Source organism: Anolis carolinensis, unplaced genomic scaffold (assembly GCF_035594765.1).
Source record: "Anolis carolinensis isolate JA03-04 unplaced genomic scaffold, rAnoCar3.1.pri scaffold_9, whole genome shotgun sequence".
NCBI lineage: Eukaryota > Metazoa > Chordata > Lepidosauria > Squamata > Dactyloidae > Anolis > Anolis carolinensis.
In genome coordinates this window covers 17,707,851-17,722,609 of record NW_026943820.1, presented here as the reverse complement: position 1 = coordinate 17,722,609, position 14,759 = coordinate 17,707,851, and the positions used below count along the sequence as shown (strand labels likewise).

General features: G+C 42.5%; 1 protein-coding gene across 1 annotated transcript in view; it reads left to right on the top strand.

The window, feature by feature from the left end:
- Positions 1-14,759, top strand: part of LOC100556134 (neural-cadherin) — a 152,552-nt gene that overhangs the window by 123,210 nt on the left and 14,583 nt on the right. Inside the window, exons 29-31 of the mRNA XM_062961661.1 lie at positions 1,105-1,369; positions 3,499-3,673; positions 8,321-8,565. Coding sequence (XP_062817731.1) covers positions 1,105-1,369; positions 3,499-3,673; positions 8,321-8,565 — 685 coding nt within the window. The remainder of the gene's footprint in view (positions 1-1,104; positions 1,370-3,498; positions 3,674-8,320; positions 8,566-14,759) is intronic.

Sequence of the window (14,759 nt, the reverse complement as noted above, 5' to 3'; positions counted from 1 at the left end):
CGGCGGTGGCCGGGAGGGCTTTTGCACAACTCAAGCTTGTGCGCCAACTGCGACCATACCTCGTGAAGTCTGACTTGACCACGGTGGTCCATGCCTTAGTTACCTCTAGACCGGACTACTGTAATGCGCTCTACGTGGGGCTTCCCTTGAAGACGGCCCGGAAGTTACAATTGGTCCAACGCTTGGCTGCCAGATTAATAACGGGGGCGAGTTACAGGGAGAGATCTACTCCCTTGTTTAAGGAGCTCCACTGGCTGCCGTTCATCTTCCGGTCCCAATTCAAGGTGCAGACCATCATTTATAAAGCCCTAAACGGTTTGGGACCCACCTACTTTCGTGATCGTATCTCCTACCATAAACCTGCCCGATCCCTTCGATCATCAGGGGAGGCCCTCCTGTCGCCACTGCCTGTATCCCAGACCCGCCTTGTGGGAACAAGGGAGAGGGCCTTTTCTGCTGTGGCCCCCTGTTTGTGGAACTCACTGCCCATTGAAATTAGGCAAGCCCCCACCCTTTTAGCCTTCAGGAAAGATTTAAAAACATGGCTCTTCCGGTGTGCTTTCGGAGAGTAACTGTTCCTTTGCGAATCCCCCCAACATATATCCTCTGGACTGTTTCACTATTTGACGTCCCTGTCCCCCGAGGTTTTTATTCTGATCTCTTTCTCACCCCGAATTTTAATTTAGTGTTCATGCGGCCCGCCCTTGTTATATTGCTTTCTTGATCTTATGTTGTACTGCACATTTTATTTATTGTATTATTTAATTGTATTTTGATATGATTTTTATTTATTTATTATTTTTATATATTTTGTTATATTGTATTGTCCTGGGCATGGCCCCATGTAAGCCGCCCCGAGTCCCCGTTGGGGAGATGGTGGTGGGGTATAAATAAAGTTTTATTATTATTATTATTATTATTATTATTATTATTATTATTATTATTATTATGAGCGTAGAGGCATGGATGAGGGGTTGTGCTGCCAAGTTTAGTGTTTCTGGGATGTGTAGTTTTGTTGTTTTGTCCTAGGCCGAAATTTCATTACTCTTTTATATATATAGATGGGCAAAAATGATTGACACCTGTTCCTGGTTTCCTTGCAAGGTGGTCCTTGGCTTATTAACAGTGTCTTACAACCTGGGTGACGGAGCATTTGTCACTAGCCTTCCTTCCTATCAAGTTGATAATGGAGAATGGCATCAAATTTCCCTGGAGAGAAATGAAAATGAGTTCATTCTTCGCTTGGATGGAGGAGGCGGGAAGAGAGAAATCCTGAAGGCAGCGGGAGTCTACAAAGAGATCATCCTTGATCCCAACAGTTTGGTCATTGGCAATACACACTCTGTCAATCAGAGCCACGGTTTCCAAGGTGAAAATAATATTCTGCTTAACCGTTGTCTCGGATAACTGTCCATCACGGAGCCAGGGCTATTAAAAGAGTTATGCAGTGACATTTATGTACTATTCAGAGTATTTGTGTATTAGCATTTTGCCTTCGTTTGTTGTCCTTGCGGAACTAACAATCGAGCTGATGAAAAAATAATAAAGTGCTTCAAGGAGACATTTTGTGACAGCCCTGTTATTCTCCCACTTCTGATTATTTTAATTTTACTCATTTAATCTTAACAAATTGTAACATCATGTAAACCAGGGGTGGAAGTAAGGGTAACATTTTAAAAGTGCATCCTACTGGAATAAGACCAGAAGACATTGTGCAACTGATTGTGTATGCATAGTATAAAATATAGGTGTAATAACATTTTCTGGATAGATAACTTGTGGCTCTTCAGATGTTGTGGGGTTCCCATTTGCATTTGTCAACACGGCTCATGGAATGATGATGGAACTTGCAGAAAGCCATAGAGTCTCCATTTCTGGTCTATGAAAGAGAAACCTATGTTGCTTTTTGCTCAGAATTATAGCATTTGGGAAAGAGCAAAACTCAAGTTTCATGCCAGGGTGGAAAATCATGTGGCTCTCCACATATTTATCAACATTCCTCACCATTGATTGTAGGATGATAGGAGTTACAATGCGGCATCATTTGAAGGCTGCAAGTGCATATAGTTCATATCCTTGAATTATTCAGTGCCCGACCTATTAGTTTGCTACAAATCCAGACTTATAATATGAATGAAGAACTCAGAATGAAGATTGCACAAGGGTGAAGATGAAGATTGGATTTTATGAGCACCCTTGTCTCTATTCAATTTGAGACATGGTCTGGAGTATTAATTGAATATGAAAAAGAGTATTGTAGGGATGGACATTATTCATATTTTTGAGGTCAAGAGGTGTGATTTTCTTAACCCCATGGCACACTCAGGAGAGTTTAGTGCAAAAAATATACACTTAGAATTCCACACAAAAATCTACTTATAGTTAACCCATGTTTTCTTAGTCTTCAAAATGCAATTTGACAGTACAGTAGAGTCTCACTTATCCAAGCCTCGCTTATCCAAGCCTATGGATTATCCAAGCCATTTTTGTAGTCAATGTTTTCAATATATCGTGATATTTTGGTGCTAAATTCGTAAATACAGTAATTACAACATAACATTACTGTCTATTGAACTACTTTTTCTGTCAAATTTGTTGTATAACATGAAGTTTTGGTGCTTAATTTGTAAAATCATAACCTAATTTGATGTTTAATAGGCTTTTTCTTAATAACTCCTTATTATCCAAGATATTCGCTTATCCAAGCTTCTGCCGGCCCGTTTAGCTTGGATCAGTGAGACTCTACTGTATCTGTAATTTTTGTTTGGTGACAGTCATCAAATGACTTGGAATTCTTTGCCTTTCGAAAACAAATTCAGCAGTTGTACATCCAGATTTGATGTTTCAAAATGATCAGTTTCAAAGCAATATATTTCACGATGGCAACATGTTACAATATTGCAACAAGTTAGAAACAATTTAACGTGTTATCAAGTTTTCCTAACCATTTAGAAATATAACAAAAAATATAACTTTGCAAATGCAGAATATCTCATTCGGCCTTAAATTGTGGGGTCGCCATCTTGCGAATGACTGAGGTGAGGGGCTCTTTGTGTGCTGGGAGAGGCATTTAGTGGTAATCATTTGGAATTATTTGTCCCATCTTGCAAGTGGTAAGAGTTTCATATATGGCTGCAGAGATCCAGCAGTTTTTAATTGGGTTCATCTCCTGCTCTAGAGCAACCTTCCCATAGCTGTCAGATTTTAACCACAACATCTACCATCCTTAGTACCATGGCGTCTTGGAGGATGGAAGTTGTAGATGAATGCATCTTTAGATTGTCAACAAACTCCTGCAATGAATGCCAATCTGGGGGGAAGTGTTCGGCGCTGAGAAGTAGGGAATGGACTGGGAGCTCTAATGTGCTTCTGAACCTCTGAGGCCATTGTTAAACATAACACATGCTCAGTCTTACAGGGCCTGCGACATCTGTTTCAAAAATAGTTCTTGATCAGGAGTTTTTTTAAAAATCAAGTCTGTTCTGTATTTCGCCTTAGGATGCATGAAGGATGTCAGATTCAATAACTACAGGCTACCTCTAGATCCTTCCCTCAAGGAGCTGGTATTGAGTGCCCAAGGAGTGAAAAAAGGCTGCCTCTCTGAAGCCTGCAAAAGCAATCCGTGCAGCCAGCAGTTTATCTGCATTGACCTGTGGATGGTGCATGAGTGCAGGTAAGGGTCTTTGGTTTCCTAAAATTACTAGACAGGATCAACCTCTTCCTCTTAAGGCGGCAACATTTTGGTGTGTGTCAGTTCAGTACAAAGCACGGTGGTTTCTTTTGGAAGAGGTACTTTTAATATAACCAAGTTATGAATCTTTTGTCTGAATTTCGGTGATAAGGCTTCCTCTGAATTTAACATGTGTTGTTATTTGTAATCTGCAGTGTTTCAGGGCAAATGTAGAGGGATGTGAAATGAGTCACAAAGGAAGGGTCCTTCATGGCAATGGCCTTCACCCGCCATTAGCCTGGGAACCTCAAATTAAAAAATATGCTCCTTGGAGTCAGAGGTAGGGATCAGAGAAAATGGTTTGGAATCCATTTGAATTAAGAAGATTTGCCAGTTACTGTGTTTGCCTGCAGGCGCAGCACTCTGAAGTTCAGGGTCTCTCTGAACGTTTGATATGAGGTTGGCAGGTTTGCTGTGGGAGTGCTGGCTTGCCTCTTGTATGCTCTGCTGCTTGTGTATCTCTAAATAAAACAAGTATTGCAAGGGCAGGACATTCTCATGTGCGGAGAAAATAAATCCTGGTAGCATTTTCCGTATAGAATTAATATTGTTGCTGTCCATTTAGAAAGAGCAACTCAAGAGGAGGGAGGAGACTTTCTATTCCATATTTTAAAAACTTAAACTATAAATGCAGTCCATTAAAAATAAACAATATAGGCTGAAGAATACATTGATCTTGTCATAGAATCATAGAATCGTAGAGTTGGAAGAGACCTCACGGGCCATCAAGTCCAACCCCCTGCAAGAAGCAGGAAAATCTCATTCAAAGCACACCCGACAGATGGCCATCCAGCCTCTGCTTAAAAGCCTCCAAAGAAGGAGCCTCCACCACAGTCCGGGGCAGAGAGTTCAACTGCCGAACAGCTCTCACAGTGAGGAAGTTCTTCCTGATGTTCAGGTAGAATCTCCTTTCCTGTAGTTTGAAGCCATTGTTCCGCGTCCTAGTCTCCAGGGCAGCAGCAAACAAGCTTGCTCCCTCCTCCCTATGACTTCCCCTCACATATTTGTACATGGCTATCATGTCTCCTCTCAGCCTTCTCTTCTGCAAGCTAAACATACCCAGCTCTTTAAGCCTCTCCTCATAGGGTTTATTCTCCAGACCCTTGATCATTTTAGTCGCCGCCCTCTGGACGCTTTCCAGCTTGTCAACATTGGACACAGTATTCCAGGTGTGGCCTGACCAAGGCAGAATGGAGGGGTAGCATGACTTCCCTGGATCTAGATGCTATTGTATCCTCCAACGGTTGTTAAATTCGGAAGAAAATACTACTTTTTATTGAGATTCTTAGTAAGCTATCTACAGGCACCCAATGTGGCGCAGTGGGTTAAACCCTTGTGCTGGCAGGACTGCCAACTTGAAAGTTGAGTTGCTGACCTGAAGGTTGCTGGTTCAAATCCAAGCTGGGGAGAGCATGGATGAACTCTCTCTATCAGATCCCGTTCCTTGTGGGGACATGAGAGAAGCCTCCCACAAGGATGGTAAAAACATCAAAACTTCTGGGTATCCCCTGGGCAACGTCCTTGCAGATGGCCAATTCTCTCATACCAGAAGTGAATTGCAGTTTCTCAAGTCACGCCTGACACAAAAATAAATCTACATTTTTGAGCCATTGGAAACCATTTTTCTAAGAACTGATCTTGACCGTTCAAATGATATCCTACGTTGGTAATGAGTTTTCCTATCTAGTCAATAGCCCAGTTCTTGCTGTGCCACTCTACCATTTTTATCTCCCAGAATCCTGTTGCTGCTACATATCTGCCTAAGACTGCAAACTAAGATCATTCCGATGAGGAACTGGAAAATATAGATTTTTAGACATATATTGTATGCACATTAGAAGCACTGAAATGTAGAAAAATCATGCTCTCTCTGTACCAGACACAAAGAATAATAATAATAATAATAAAACTTTATTTATAACCCGCCACCATCTCCCCAATGGGGACTCGGGGCGGCTTACATGGGGCCATGCCCAGACACGATACAATATAACAAAATAAAACAATATATCATAACACAATATAATAGTACAAAAATAATCATATACATTACAACGCAAATCAGAGCAGACAGGGCGGGCCACATGAACATTTAATTAAAAACTCGGGAGAGAGAGGCATATAAATAAAGAGAACAGGGGTATAAGACGGAACAGTCCAGACAGTCCAAAGGATAGAATCCAAGGGGAGTAATCAAGAGGTATATAACATTTACTCCCCGAAGGCACATCGAAAAAGCCACGTTTTTAGATCTTTCTTAAAAGCCAATAAGGTGGGGGCTTGCCTGATCTCAGAGGGCAATGAATTCCACAGTTGGGGGGCCACAGCAGAGAAGGCCCTCTCTCTCGTTCCCACTAGACGGGCCTGGGATAGAGGCAGTGGCGAAAGAAGGGCCTCCCCGGATGAGCGGAGGGATCGAATAGGTTTATAATAGGAGATACGGTCACGAAGGTAGGTGGGTCCCAAACCGTTTAGGGCCTTATAAATGATGGTATTCACCTTGAATTGGGACCGGAAGATGAACGGCAGCCAGTGGAGCTCCTTGAACAGGGGAGTAGATCTCTCCCTGTAGCTCGCCCCTGTAATTAATCTGGCCGCCGAGCGCTGAACCAATTGTAGTTTCCGGGCCGTCTTCAGGGAAGCCCCACGTAGAGCGCATTACAGTAGTCCAGTCTAGAGGTAACTAAGGCATGCACCACCGTGGTCAAGTCAGACTTCACGAGGTATGGTCGCAGTTGGCGCACAAATTTGAGTTGTGCGAAGGCCCTCCCGGCCACCGCCGACACCTGAGCCTCAAGCGTCAGCGCTGAGTCCAGGAGGACCCCCAAACTGCGGACCTGTGATTTCAGGGGGAGTGCAACCCCGTCCAGGACAGGTTGCCACCCAATACCCCGATCCGACGCGCGACTGACCAGGAGGGCCTCTGTCTTGTCAGGATTGATCCTCAGCTTGTTCCTCCTCATCCAGTCCGCCACAGCGGCCAGGCACTGGTTCAGCATCCGAGGGGCTTTCTTGGATTCAGATGGAAAGGAGTAGTGGATTTGCGTGTCATCTGCGTAGAGATGGCAACGCCCTCCAAAACTCCGGATGACCTCTCCCAGCGGTTTCATGTAGATGTTGAATAGCATGGGGGATAGAATAGACCCCTGCGGGACCCCACAGGTCAATGGCCAGGGGTCCGAGCAGGAGTCCCCCAGCTTCACCATCTGGGAACGACCCCCCAGGAAGGACCGGAGCCACTGCAGCACAGTGCCACCAAGCCCCATCCCAGAGAGCCTCCCCAGAAGGATACCATGGTCGAATGTGTGCTATAGCTGAGCCGTAGTTATCTGTAACTTGCTACAGGCTTTTAGAGTGCTTAGATAGAAAAATGCTGATATGTGCATATTTATGCCCATGTATGTAGACATGTGAAGTGACGTTCTGATGACGAGATGTATGTAGAAGCATGTTCTTTGTCTGAAAATGTATAAAAGGCAATGTCAACGCCTTGATCGAGGCTCTGGGTTGCTTTTGGAAGAAATTCCACATCCAGAGTCTTCAGCTGAAAATAATAAACCGGACTTTTTGGCCTCTCAAAGGATCGCTCTTGGTGTTACCTCTTCTATCATCTACAACAATTCCAGGTTTTAAGTGGCAGTTTGCTTAATATGCAAAGAAGCTGGGGAAGGTGGCAGCCAGAGTTGTGCATGCGACACGGCCTGCCTTAGGCCATCTAAGTTCTCCTAATATCTTTAAAATGCAGAGAAGGAGGTGATCCTCTGATGTTGATGGAAGATTAAATCCAAGCTTCAAGAGATTAATTTTAAAGCTCATGTAGACATTTCTTGAGAAGTTGTTCTTCTTACATGTTTTTGAAAGAATGATGCATTGCTTTATTCAAAGTACCAACATGTTACTTTGACAGAAAATCAATTAAATTACTAAAAGCTGCCAGAAATGCCTTCTAGTCCCCTGATCTGTTAAGTAAACACTATTTGTTAAAATAGTGTGTTTCAGTACTGAAAGTAATGATGTTGGCACACATAATAAATGGAAAGGTTATGAGTAACATCATTACTGTGAATGAATTACTATATGGTTTCAGTTTGTCAGGTTGAGTATTTGGAAGGGGAGGGGCTGCCCTGTTGTGTCTTGCCTCAGGCAGGGGAAAATGTTGGGTTGGGTGGCCTTGATTTTGCAACTGCCTAGCAAGGAAAACCATGATCCATGTGTTTGCTTGATGCTTAGAAGGTTGTGCAGCTCTTGCTTGGAGACTGTTCTTAATTCATTACAAAAGTGTAATTCTAATATTGGATGAGATTCTGACAAAACCGCCTCTTGCTCACGAAAGCTTCTGCCCCAATATGTTTGTCTAAGATGCCACCGTGAGACACAATTTGCTGAGGCTGGCATGTACGCATGGCATGCAACTGTGCGGAAACACATCCCAGGACCTGGGTCTGCTCCAGGCAGATTGCATTACATTGTAACTGGCTCTGGATGATGATGCTAAATGAGAACATAAAACCCAGTCGATGCCCCAGAGCTTTGAATGAGCCGGTGCTGATGTTACTGCTGAATTGTTTGATGTGCATTTCTGTCTTTCAGTTGCCCTGCAGGACACATGTTGGTGGAGAATGCCACCGGCCGGCACTGCGTCTACACGGCCTGCGCTCAACGGCCATGTAACTTTGGCACATGTGTCTCTCAGTCTGCAAGCAAGTTCCGATGCCACTGTCCCGACGGCTACTCAGGGCGTAACTGTGAGATCACCCTGGCCATCTTTCACAAGGATGCTGGGCTGAGCTTCAGTTCCATGTTTGCCATCTGTATTTGCTTCCTGGCTCTTCTAGGTAGTTATGGCAACTACATACTGTACTATCTTTGGTAATGGACAACAGCTATCCTCTGTCTTGTCCTTCATACGTCTTCTGTCATCATCTGCAAAGACTCCTGCTGGATCATGCCTTCATTGATTTATCTTTGGGTTTTTCCTCCATCAACTGAGACAGTTCTCCTTTCCATTTTCATCCATCTGCATTTGGTTTGATGTTTTCTTCTGTGTTCATTTGCTGCATTTTGGTATTTTGTTGACAGTTGATTCAGAAAGAACAAGCCAAGCACATAGCCGAAGGGGATAAATGGACATTAGACAAGAACCACATTGTATCAGACCAAAGAGCAACCCAACCCTGCAGTTTGGTCACAGAGAGGCTGCCAGAAAGCCCAGAAACTACACACGAAGGCAATTGACTTGCCGCTCTGTTGCTGTTGATACTCAGAGGTTCTGTTTAGTTAACATAGAAAATACCTTTTGGTTGAGCTCTCATTCATGAAATTGTTCAGCACCGTAAAGCTGCTTAAGTTACGTCGTTCAGAGAGAGATGTTTTGCAGGGAGCAGGTTCATCAGGAGCCAGCTTAAGTGAAATGATTTTGGAGAGAGATGGAAAATCCCATGCATTGCTATTATAGAATAATTCATGAATTCACAATGATTTATTATAAGGCTTTCTGAATTTGGAAAACACTTCCTGAAATCTTTTATCCTCACAGTAACCTTGTGAAACAGAATCAGTGGAATCATATGGCATTGGAGATACCAGGTTTCTATTTCCGTGTTCCATTTCTAGCACTTGTTCATTGGAATGCGGTGGTTCCATTGCCAAATGGGGGGGACATTGGGACCCTGCTATCACGGGAATTATGAGTCCTACTTGGTCTTAACACCCCTGATGTGTAGTTCTTTGCCTTGCCCTGCAAGGAAGTCCATTCTTCACATGAACACGAAGGGTAAGCATCAACAGGAGTGACTCATCAGCCTTCTTCCCATGAAGTTCTTCCACATTCTGACCTGAGGCAGCTCTGTTGCATAGATCCCCTTTATTGTAAACAAAGCTTGTCTCTCTTCTAAGTCTTGCCGTGCATGTGTTTGAAGCCATTCAGTTGTGATCTGGCAGCAGTATAGACAATTGAAATCTATTTTTGGGTCTGCTACCACTCCTAGAACAGCCCTGTTTAGGTTTTCAAATGACTTTTGTGTTGAGGGAGAATAAGAAATACATGTCAACCCAGCCTCCGTCACCAGCCTTGTTCAGGTCTGTAAATGAGAAAACTTTTGGCCAGGATCCTGCAAGGTGTTTTTTGGGATATTTATTATCATTGCAATGGTACCACAATTGCAAATGTAAATAGGAAGACGTCGTAATGTCATATATCGAGCTTACCATGTAGGCATGATTTAGAAGTCTGTAAAATTGCAGTTGTCAACCTTGTTGGTGGCCTTTTATAGATTCCAAAGGAGAATGAACAGGTATCTCAAATCTTTACTTCTTATGTAAGTAATATCAATGTGTTTATAGGGCTTTTCCGTTAGCATTTTGAAACTGTAATTGGATGAATCTGTTTGCCATGCAAACATGGGACAGTAGTTATTTGTAATAAAATCAGAGTTACTTTTCAGAATTATAGGGGCCTCTGTATTTAGGTAAATTGTAACCTGTGGATATTTCTTTTCTGGAGTTTTAGGCATCTTTTTGCGAGGCCATGTTTTGTTGCCGAGTCTAGAGAGAATTAACTTTGCATGTCCAAGTATCGTTTTTCCTTTTGATTTGGAGGAGATTTGCTTGGAGCAATGTTAAATATTGTTCACAGGCGAAGGAACTGAATTTTAAAAGTGTGAATTTTGTCCGTCTGGTCAACTAAAGCCCATCATGCAGATCAGTCTGGTGTGGCGCTCCGCTTTTTCTTGCACCCACCTCTTAGTGTTTTCCGCAGATTAAACTATTGCATTTTAAATCTCCTTGTTTCTAGTGTCTGATTGGAAATAGATACTAGACATATTTGAACACTGAGCCTCAACTCAGGTATTGAATACCTAGCATCCTGGTAGGCTTTTTGCTGTGAGAGCTCGGTGTACATTTCCGTGGAGTTTGATGCACATTGAAGTTGGCTTCACGCTGTAGCACTTGCATCCGGTGGCACTTTTTGACAAGCAGAAGCAGAGGAGCAGCTCCTCTGGGAGTCGAGCCTTCACAATGTAGGAAGGAGGGCATCTTGGAAGGCAGCACAGAGCTACACTCTGCAGTGCGCTTCTTTTTCAAACAGATGTCTGAGAGCTCGAAGAAGGCTTTTTGTGCTAGGAAGCAGCGACATGAAACCAAACTGTGTCCCTGGGGGCCCTCATCACATAGTCGCAATATTCTCCTTCTTGCCGTGTGGGGTCTCTTCATGGATGTGTGGCCACTTCTAAATGGCACTTGTTCTTGCTGTTTTTTAGTAGCTTGATTGACGCTGTCACTCTGAGTAATCAAAATGGATCACGTTGATCATGCAATATTTTTTTCGTGTCAGGAGTGACTTGAGAAACTGCAAGTTGCTTCTGGAGTGAGGGAATTGGCCGTCTGCAAGGACGTTGCCCAGGGGACGCCCGGATATTTTGATGTTTTTACCATCCTTGTGGGAGGCTTCTCTCATGTCCCCGCATGGAGCTGGAGCTGATAGAGGGAGCTCATCCGCGCTCTCCCCAGGTGGGATTCGAACCTGGCAGCTTTTAGATCAGCAACCCAACCTTCAAGTCATGAGGCTATGCCACCGGGGGCTCCTATCATCATGCAAATGACTGAATAAGATGTTTTATTCAGGAAATTTCTTTTGCAAGTGTGTGTATTTCAGAATCATGTTTGTGTAAGTTTTCCCAATCTGTATATTTCCAATCAGATACTCAGAAATATTTTGAGGATGGGATAGTCCAGTTGGTTATTGGGTATTTTCAGCAGTTATTTCAGTCTTGAGCTCTAACCCATTTGTGTATACATATTTATATTCTAAGGCAAGCATGGGCAAACTTTGGCTCCCCAGAAATCCCAGCCAGCTTACCAGCTGTTAGGAATTGTGGGAGTTGAAGTCCAAAACACCTGCAGAGCTGAAGTTCGCTTATGCCTGTTCTAAAAAGTCAAGTCAGTATAAATAGGATTTCGGCCTTAAATATTTTGTATTTGACTTTTAACCATGGACTTTAGTATATTTTAGTAAGGGTTTCTTATTTAGAGTTATATCTCATATCTGTTTACCACCATTATATACATTAAGTCCAAGATAGCAGTCACTTCTGGTATCAGCTGGGGACAATGGGACAATGGCCCCCAACCATTTTGCAATAGTTCTTTCCTACTCTAGAATACGTCGTATTGATTTTCATGGAACTCACTTCTGATTAAATGTGGTCAGCATTGTACTACACACAAATACAGTCTTCAGAACTCAGCACAATATGGACAACCGTTTTGGTTGTGAATGAATATTTTTATGGAGAGGGTTGAAGAGAGAAGATTATCTGATAACGATAGGGTTTTGCTAGAACAAACACATTGAGTGGAGGGAGAAAACAGAGAATGTAAAGAACTACTGACAGTCAATGGCAGCTACTAAGTTCCCAATTTAGGATTGTGGCAAAGTGGTGGAGGAGGATTTTATCCATCTTTGGCTTCTGTGATCCTGATTTCTTTGTTTTCAAAGCCAATCACCTCAATGAGCTGAATATCATATTTTCTGGTTTGGCCCTGAGAAAACATGGAGTACTACAGTGAGCTATTTTGCTAGGCATCTTTGTGGTAGTGAACACTTGCAGATGGTTGTATTTATTCATGTAAATTTCAGTTGAAATATATAACAAAAATATTTTAAGTGAAGAAAACACAAATGCTGTGCCTGAATTATTTTTTCTAATAAAATGTTTGCTGTGCAACCCTTTCCTCCTTTGTTTAATGATATGGTCCTCACTTCTGTTCTTTTTTGTATTTGGTTCCTTCCGATGTTTTATTGATCCATGGCTGCATGCAATTTCACCGTATTGATTGAGATCCATAGGACAAGTTTATTTAACTTAGCCTAGATTCGATCCATGTTATTTTATTTCATAATATTTATTAGGGATGCAATGTTCAATTAATTAAACATCTTTAGAAAGCAATCCTATGGAGAGATGGAAGGTGAGAATCCATTGTTGTGGTAATGTGGGAATATGGGCTGGAGATGTGCGCATGCTTGTCCACATAAGCCTAGTCGAGAGGAAGAACCCATTGGGTGATACTGTTGTCTTGTATCCCGGGTTGTAGGATTGTGGCCTTAATGGACCAAAAAAGTGCCCATAAGTAATTAGGTTTTTACTTTATGTGGTCAATACCTGTCACAGTTCACTTTGAGAAAAGATGCAGCCTATAAATAGGCCAAAAATGAAGGACAAAAATAGCCCAGCCTGTTTGTCCACAGGACAATTTGCAAATTAAGCAATAAATCATGGCTAATATATTATGGAAGTTAAGCAGGATCAGCCGTGATCAGTTCTTGGATAGGAAGTGGATCACCAACAAATATCGGGTGCTATCAGCTATATTTCAGAAGAGGAAATTCATGGAGTCACCAAACACCAACAGGTGATTTGAAGGCATGTACATGAAGGAAATATGAACTATGGTTTGGAATGAGGCATGAACACAAGCGTTGAATGGATTGCCTTGAATGTGAGCAGACATTCTGGAGGAGTGACTGGTTCACACGGATTTGGAGGTGAAGATGGATGGTAGATGTTGTCAATGGATGGCAACTAGCTACTCTAAAGAAGTGTCTAGTAGGGTACCTCAAGGATTTGTCCTGAGGCTGGTGTATCTTTATCTCTGTGTTAGAAAATGGAATAGAAGATTTTGCATGCGATACTGAAGTGTGTGATGTGACCAAAAAACCCACTGAAGAGCAGTCATGATAAGTAGACATCTAGGAACTGTATCTTGTGGGGAAGAACTGAAGGAGTTGGGCACGTTTAGATTGGAGAAAATAAGACTGACATGCTACCTGTCTTCAAATATCTGAGATATCATAGAGAAGATGGAGCAAGCTTGTTCTCTGCTGTTCTAGAGACTAGAACACACAAACAAATGGATTCAAGTTATAAAAAAAGAGATCCCACCTAAACATTAGGAAGAATTTTTAGGGTTCAACAGTGGAAGAGATTGCTTCAGAAGGTGGTGGAATTTTCATCGTTGGAGGACTTTTAGGAGTTCCAGAAAGATATATATACGAGGGCTATCCACAAAGTAGGTTATGTTTTGGATTTTAAAAAGGACCAAGTATAGGATAAATCATTTACCATATGCAGCTGAAAGACACATTCCAATACTACAATCTCATGTAATCCCCATTGAAATCTAGGCACGTTTCATATAGATAAATGAGTTTGAAAAGTACTGCTCCAGTAAATTCCCCGCTTGTGTTCTCAGCTCTTCCCCCTTCTCCCTTCCTGCAGCGTAGCTAAAACGCTGTGCTGCCAGCCATGCCCCCATTGTTGGAAATGGAGGAGAGAGGCAGCAAATTTACTGGGGCAGACCCTTTCACATTCATTTATCTATATGAAACATGCCTAGATTTCAATGGGGATTACGTGAGATTGTAGTATTGGAATGTGCCTTTCCGCTGCATATGGTAAATGATTTCTCCTATACTTTGCCCTTTTTAAAATCCAAAATGTAACCTACTTTGTGGATAGCCCTCGTATATTCCTTCATGGCAGAAGATTGGAATGGACATCCCTTGTGGCCCCTCTTACAACTCTTTAAGATTCTATCATTCTATCATCTAATACAGTGGTTCTCAACCTGTGGGTCCCCAGATGTTTTGTCCTTCAACTCTCAGAAATCCTAACAGCTGGCAAACTGACGGGTTTCTGGGAGTTGTAGGCCAAAACACCAAGGGACCCATAGGTTGAGAACCACTGTTCTAATGCTTCTTGGCAGGAGGTTGGACTGGATGGCCCATGAGGTCTCTTCGGACTCTCCGATTCTATGAATAGGATTTACCATGAGATATGGCTTTTATGGTGTTTGTACAGTGGCATTAATTTCTCTCTCCCCCTCTCATTTATTTCATCTGTCTTCTAAAAAGGTGTTCTCCATTTTCATGTCATTCATCTTCTGCGGCAAGCATATGAGGTATGTAATTGCTTCCATTTTAGCCAGTAGGGATTGTGTGGTATAAAATAAGGCACATCAGAGAAGT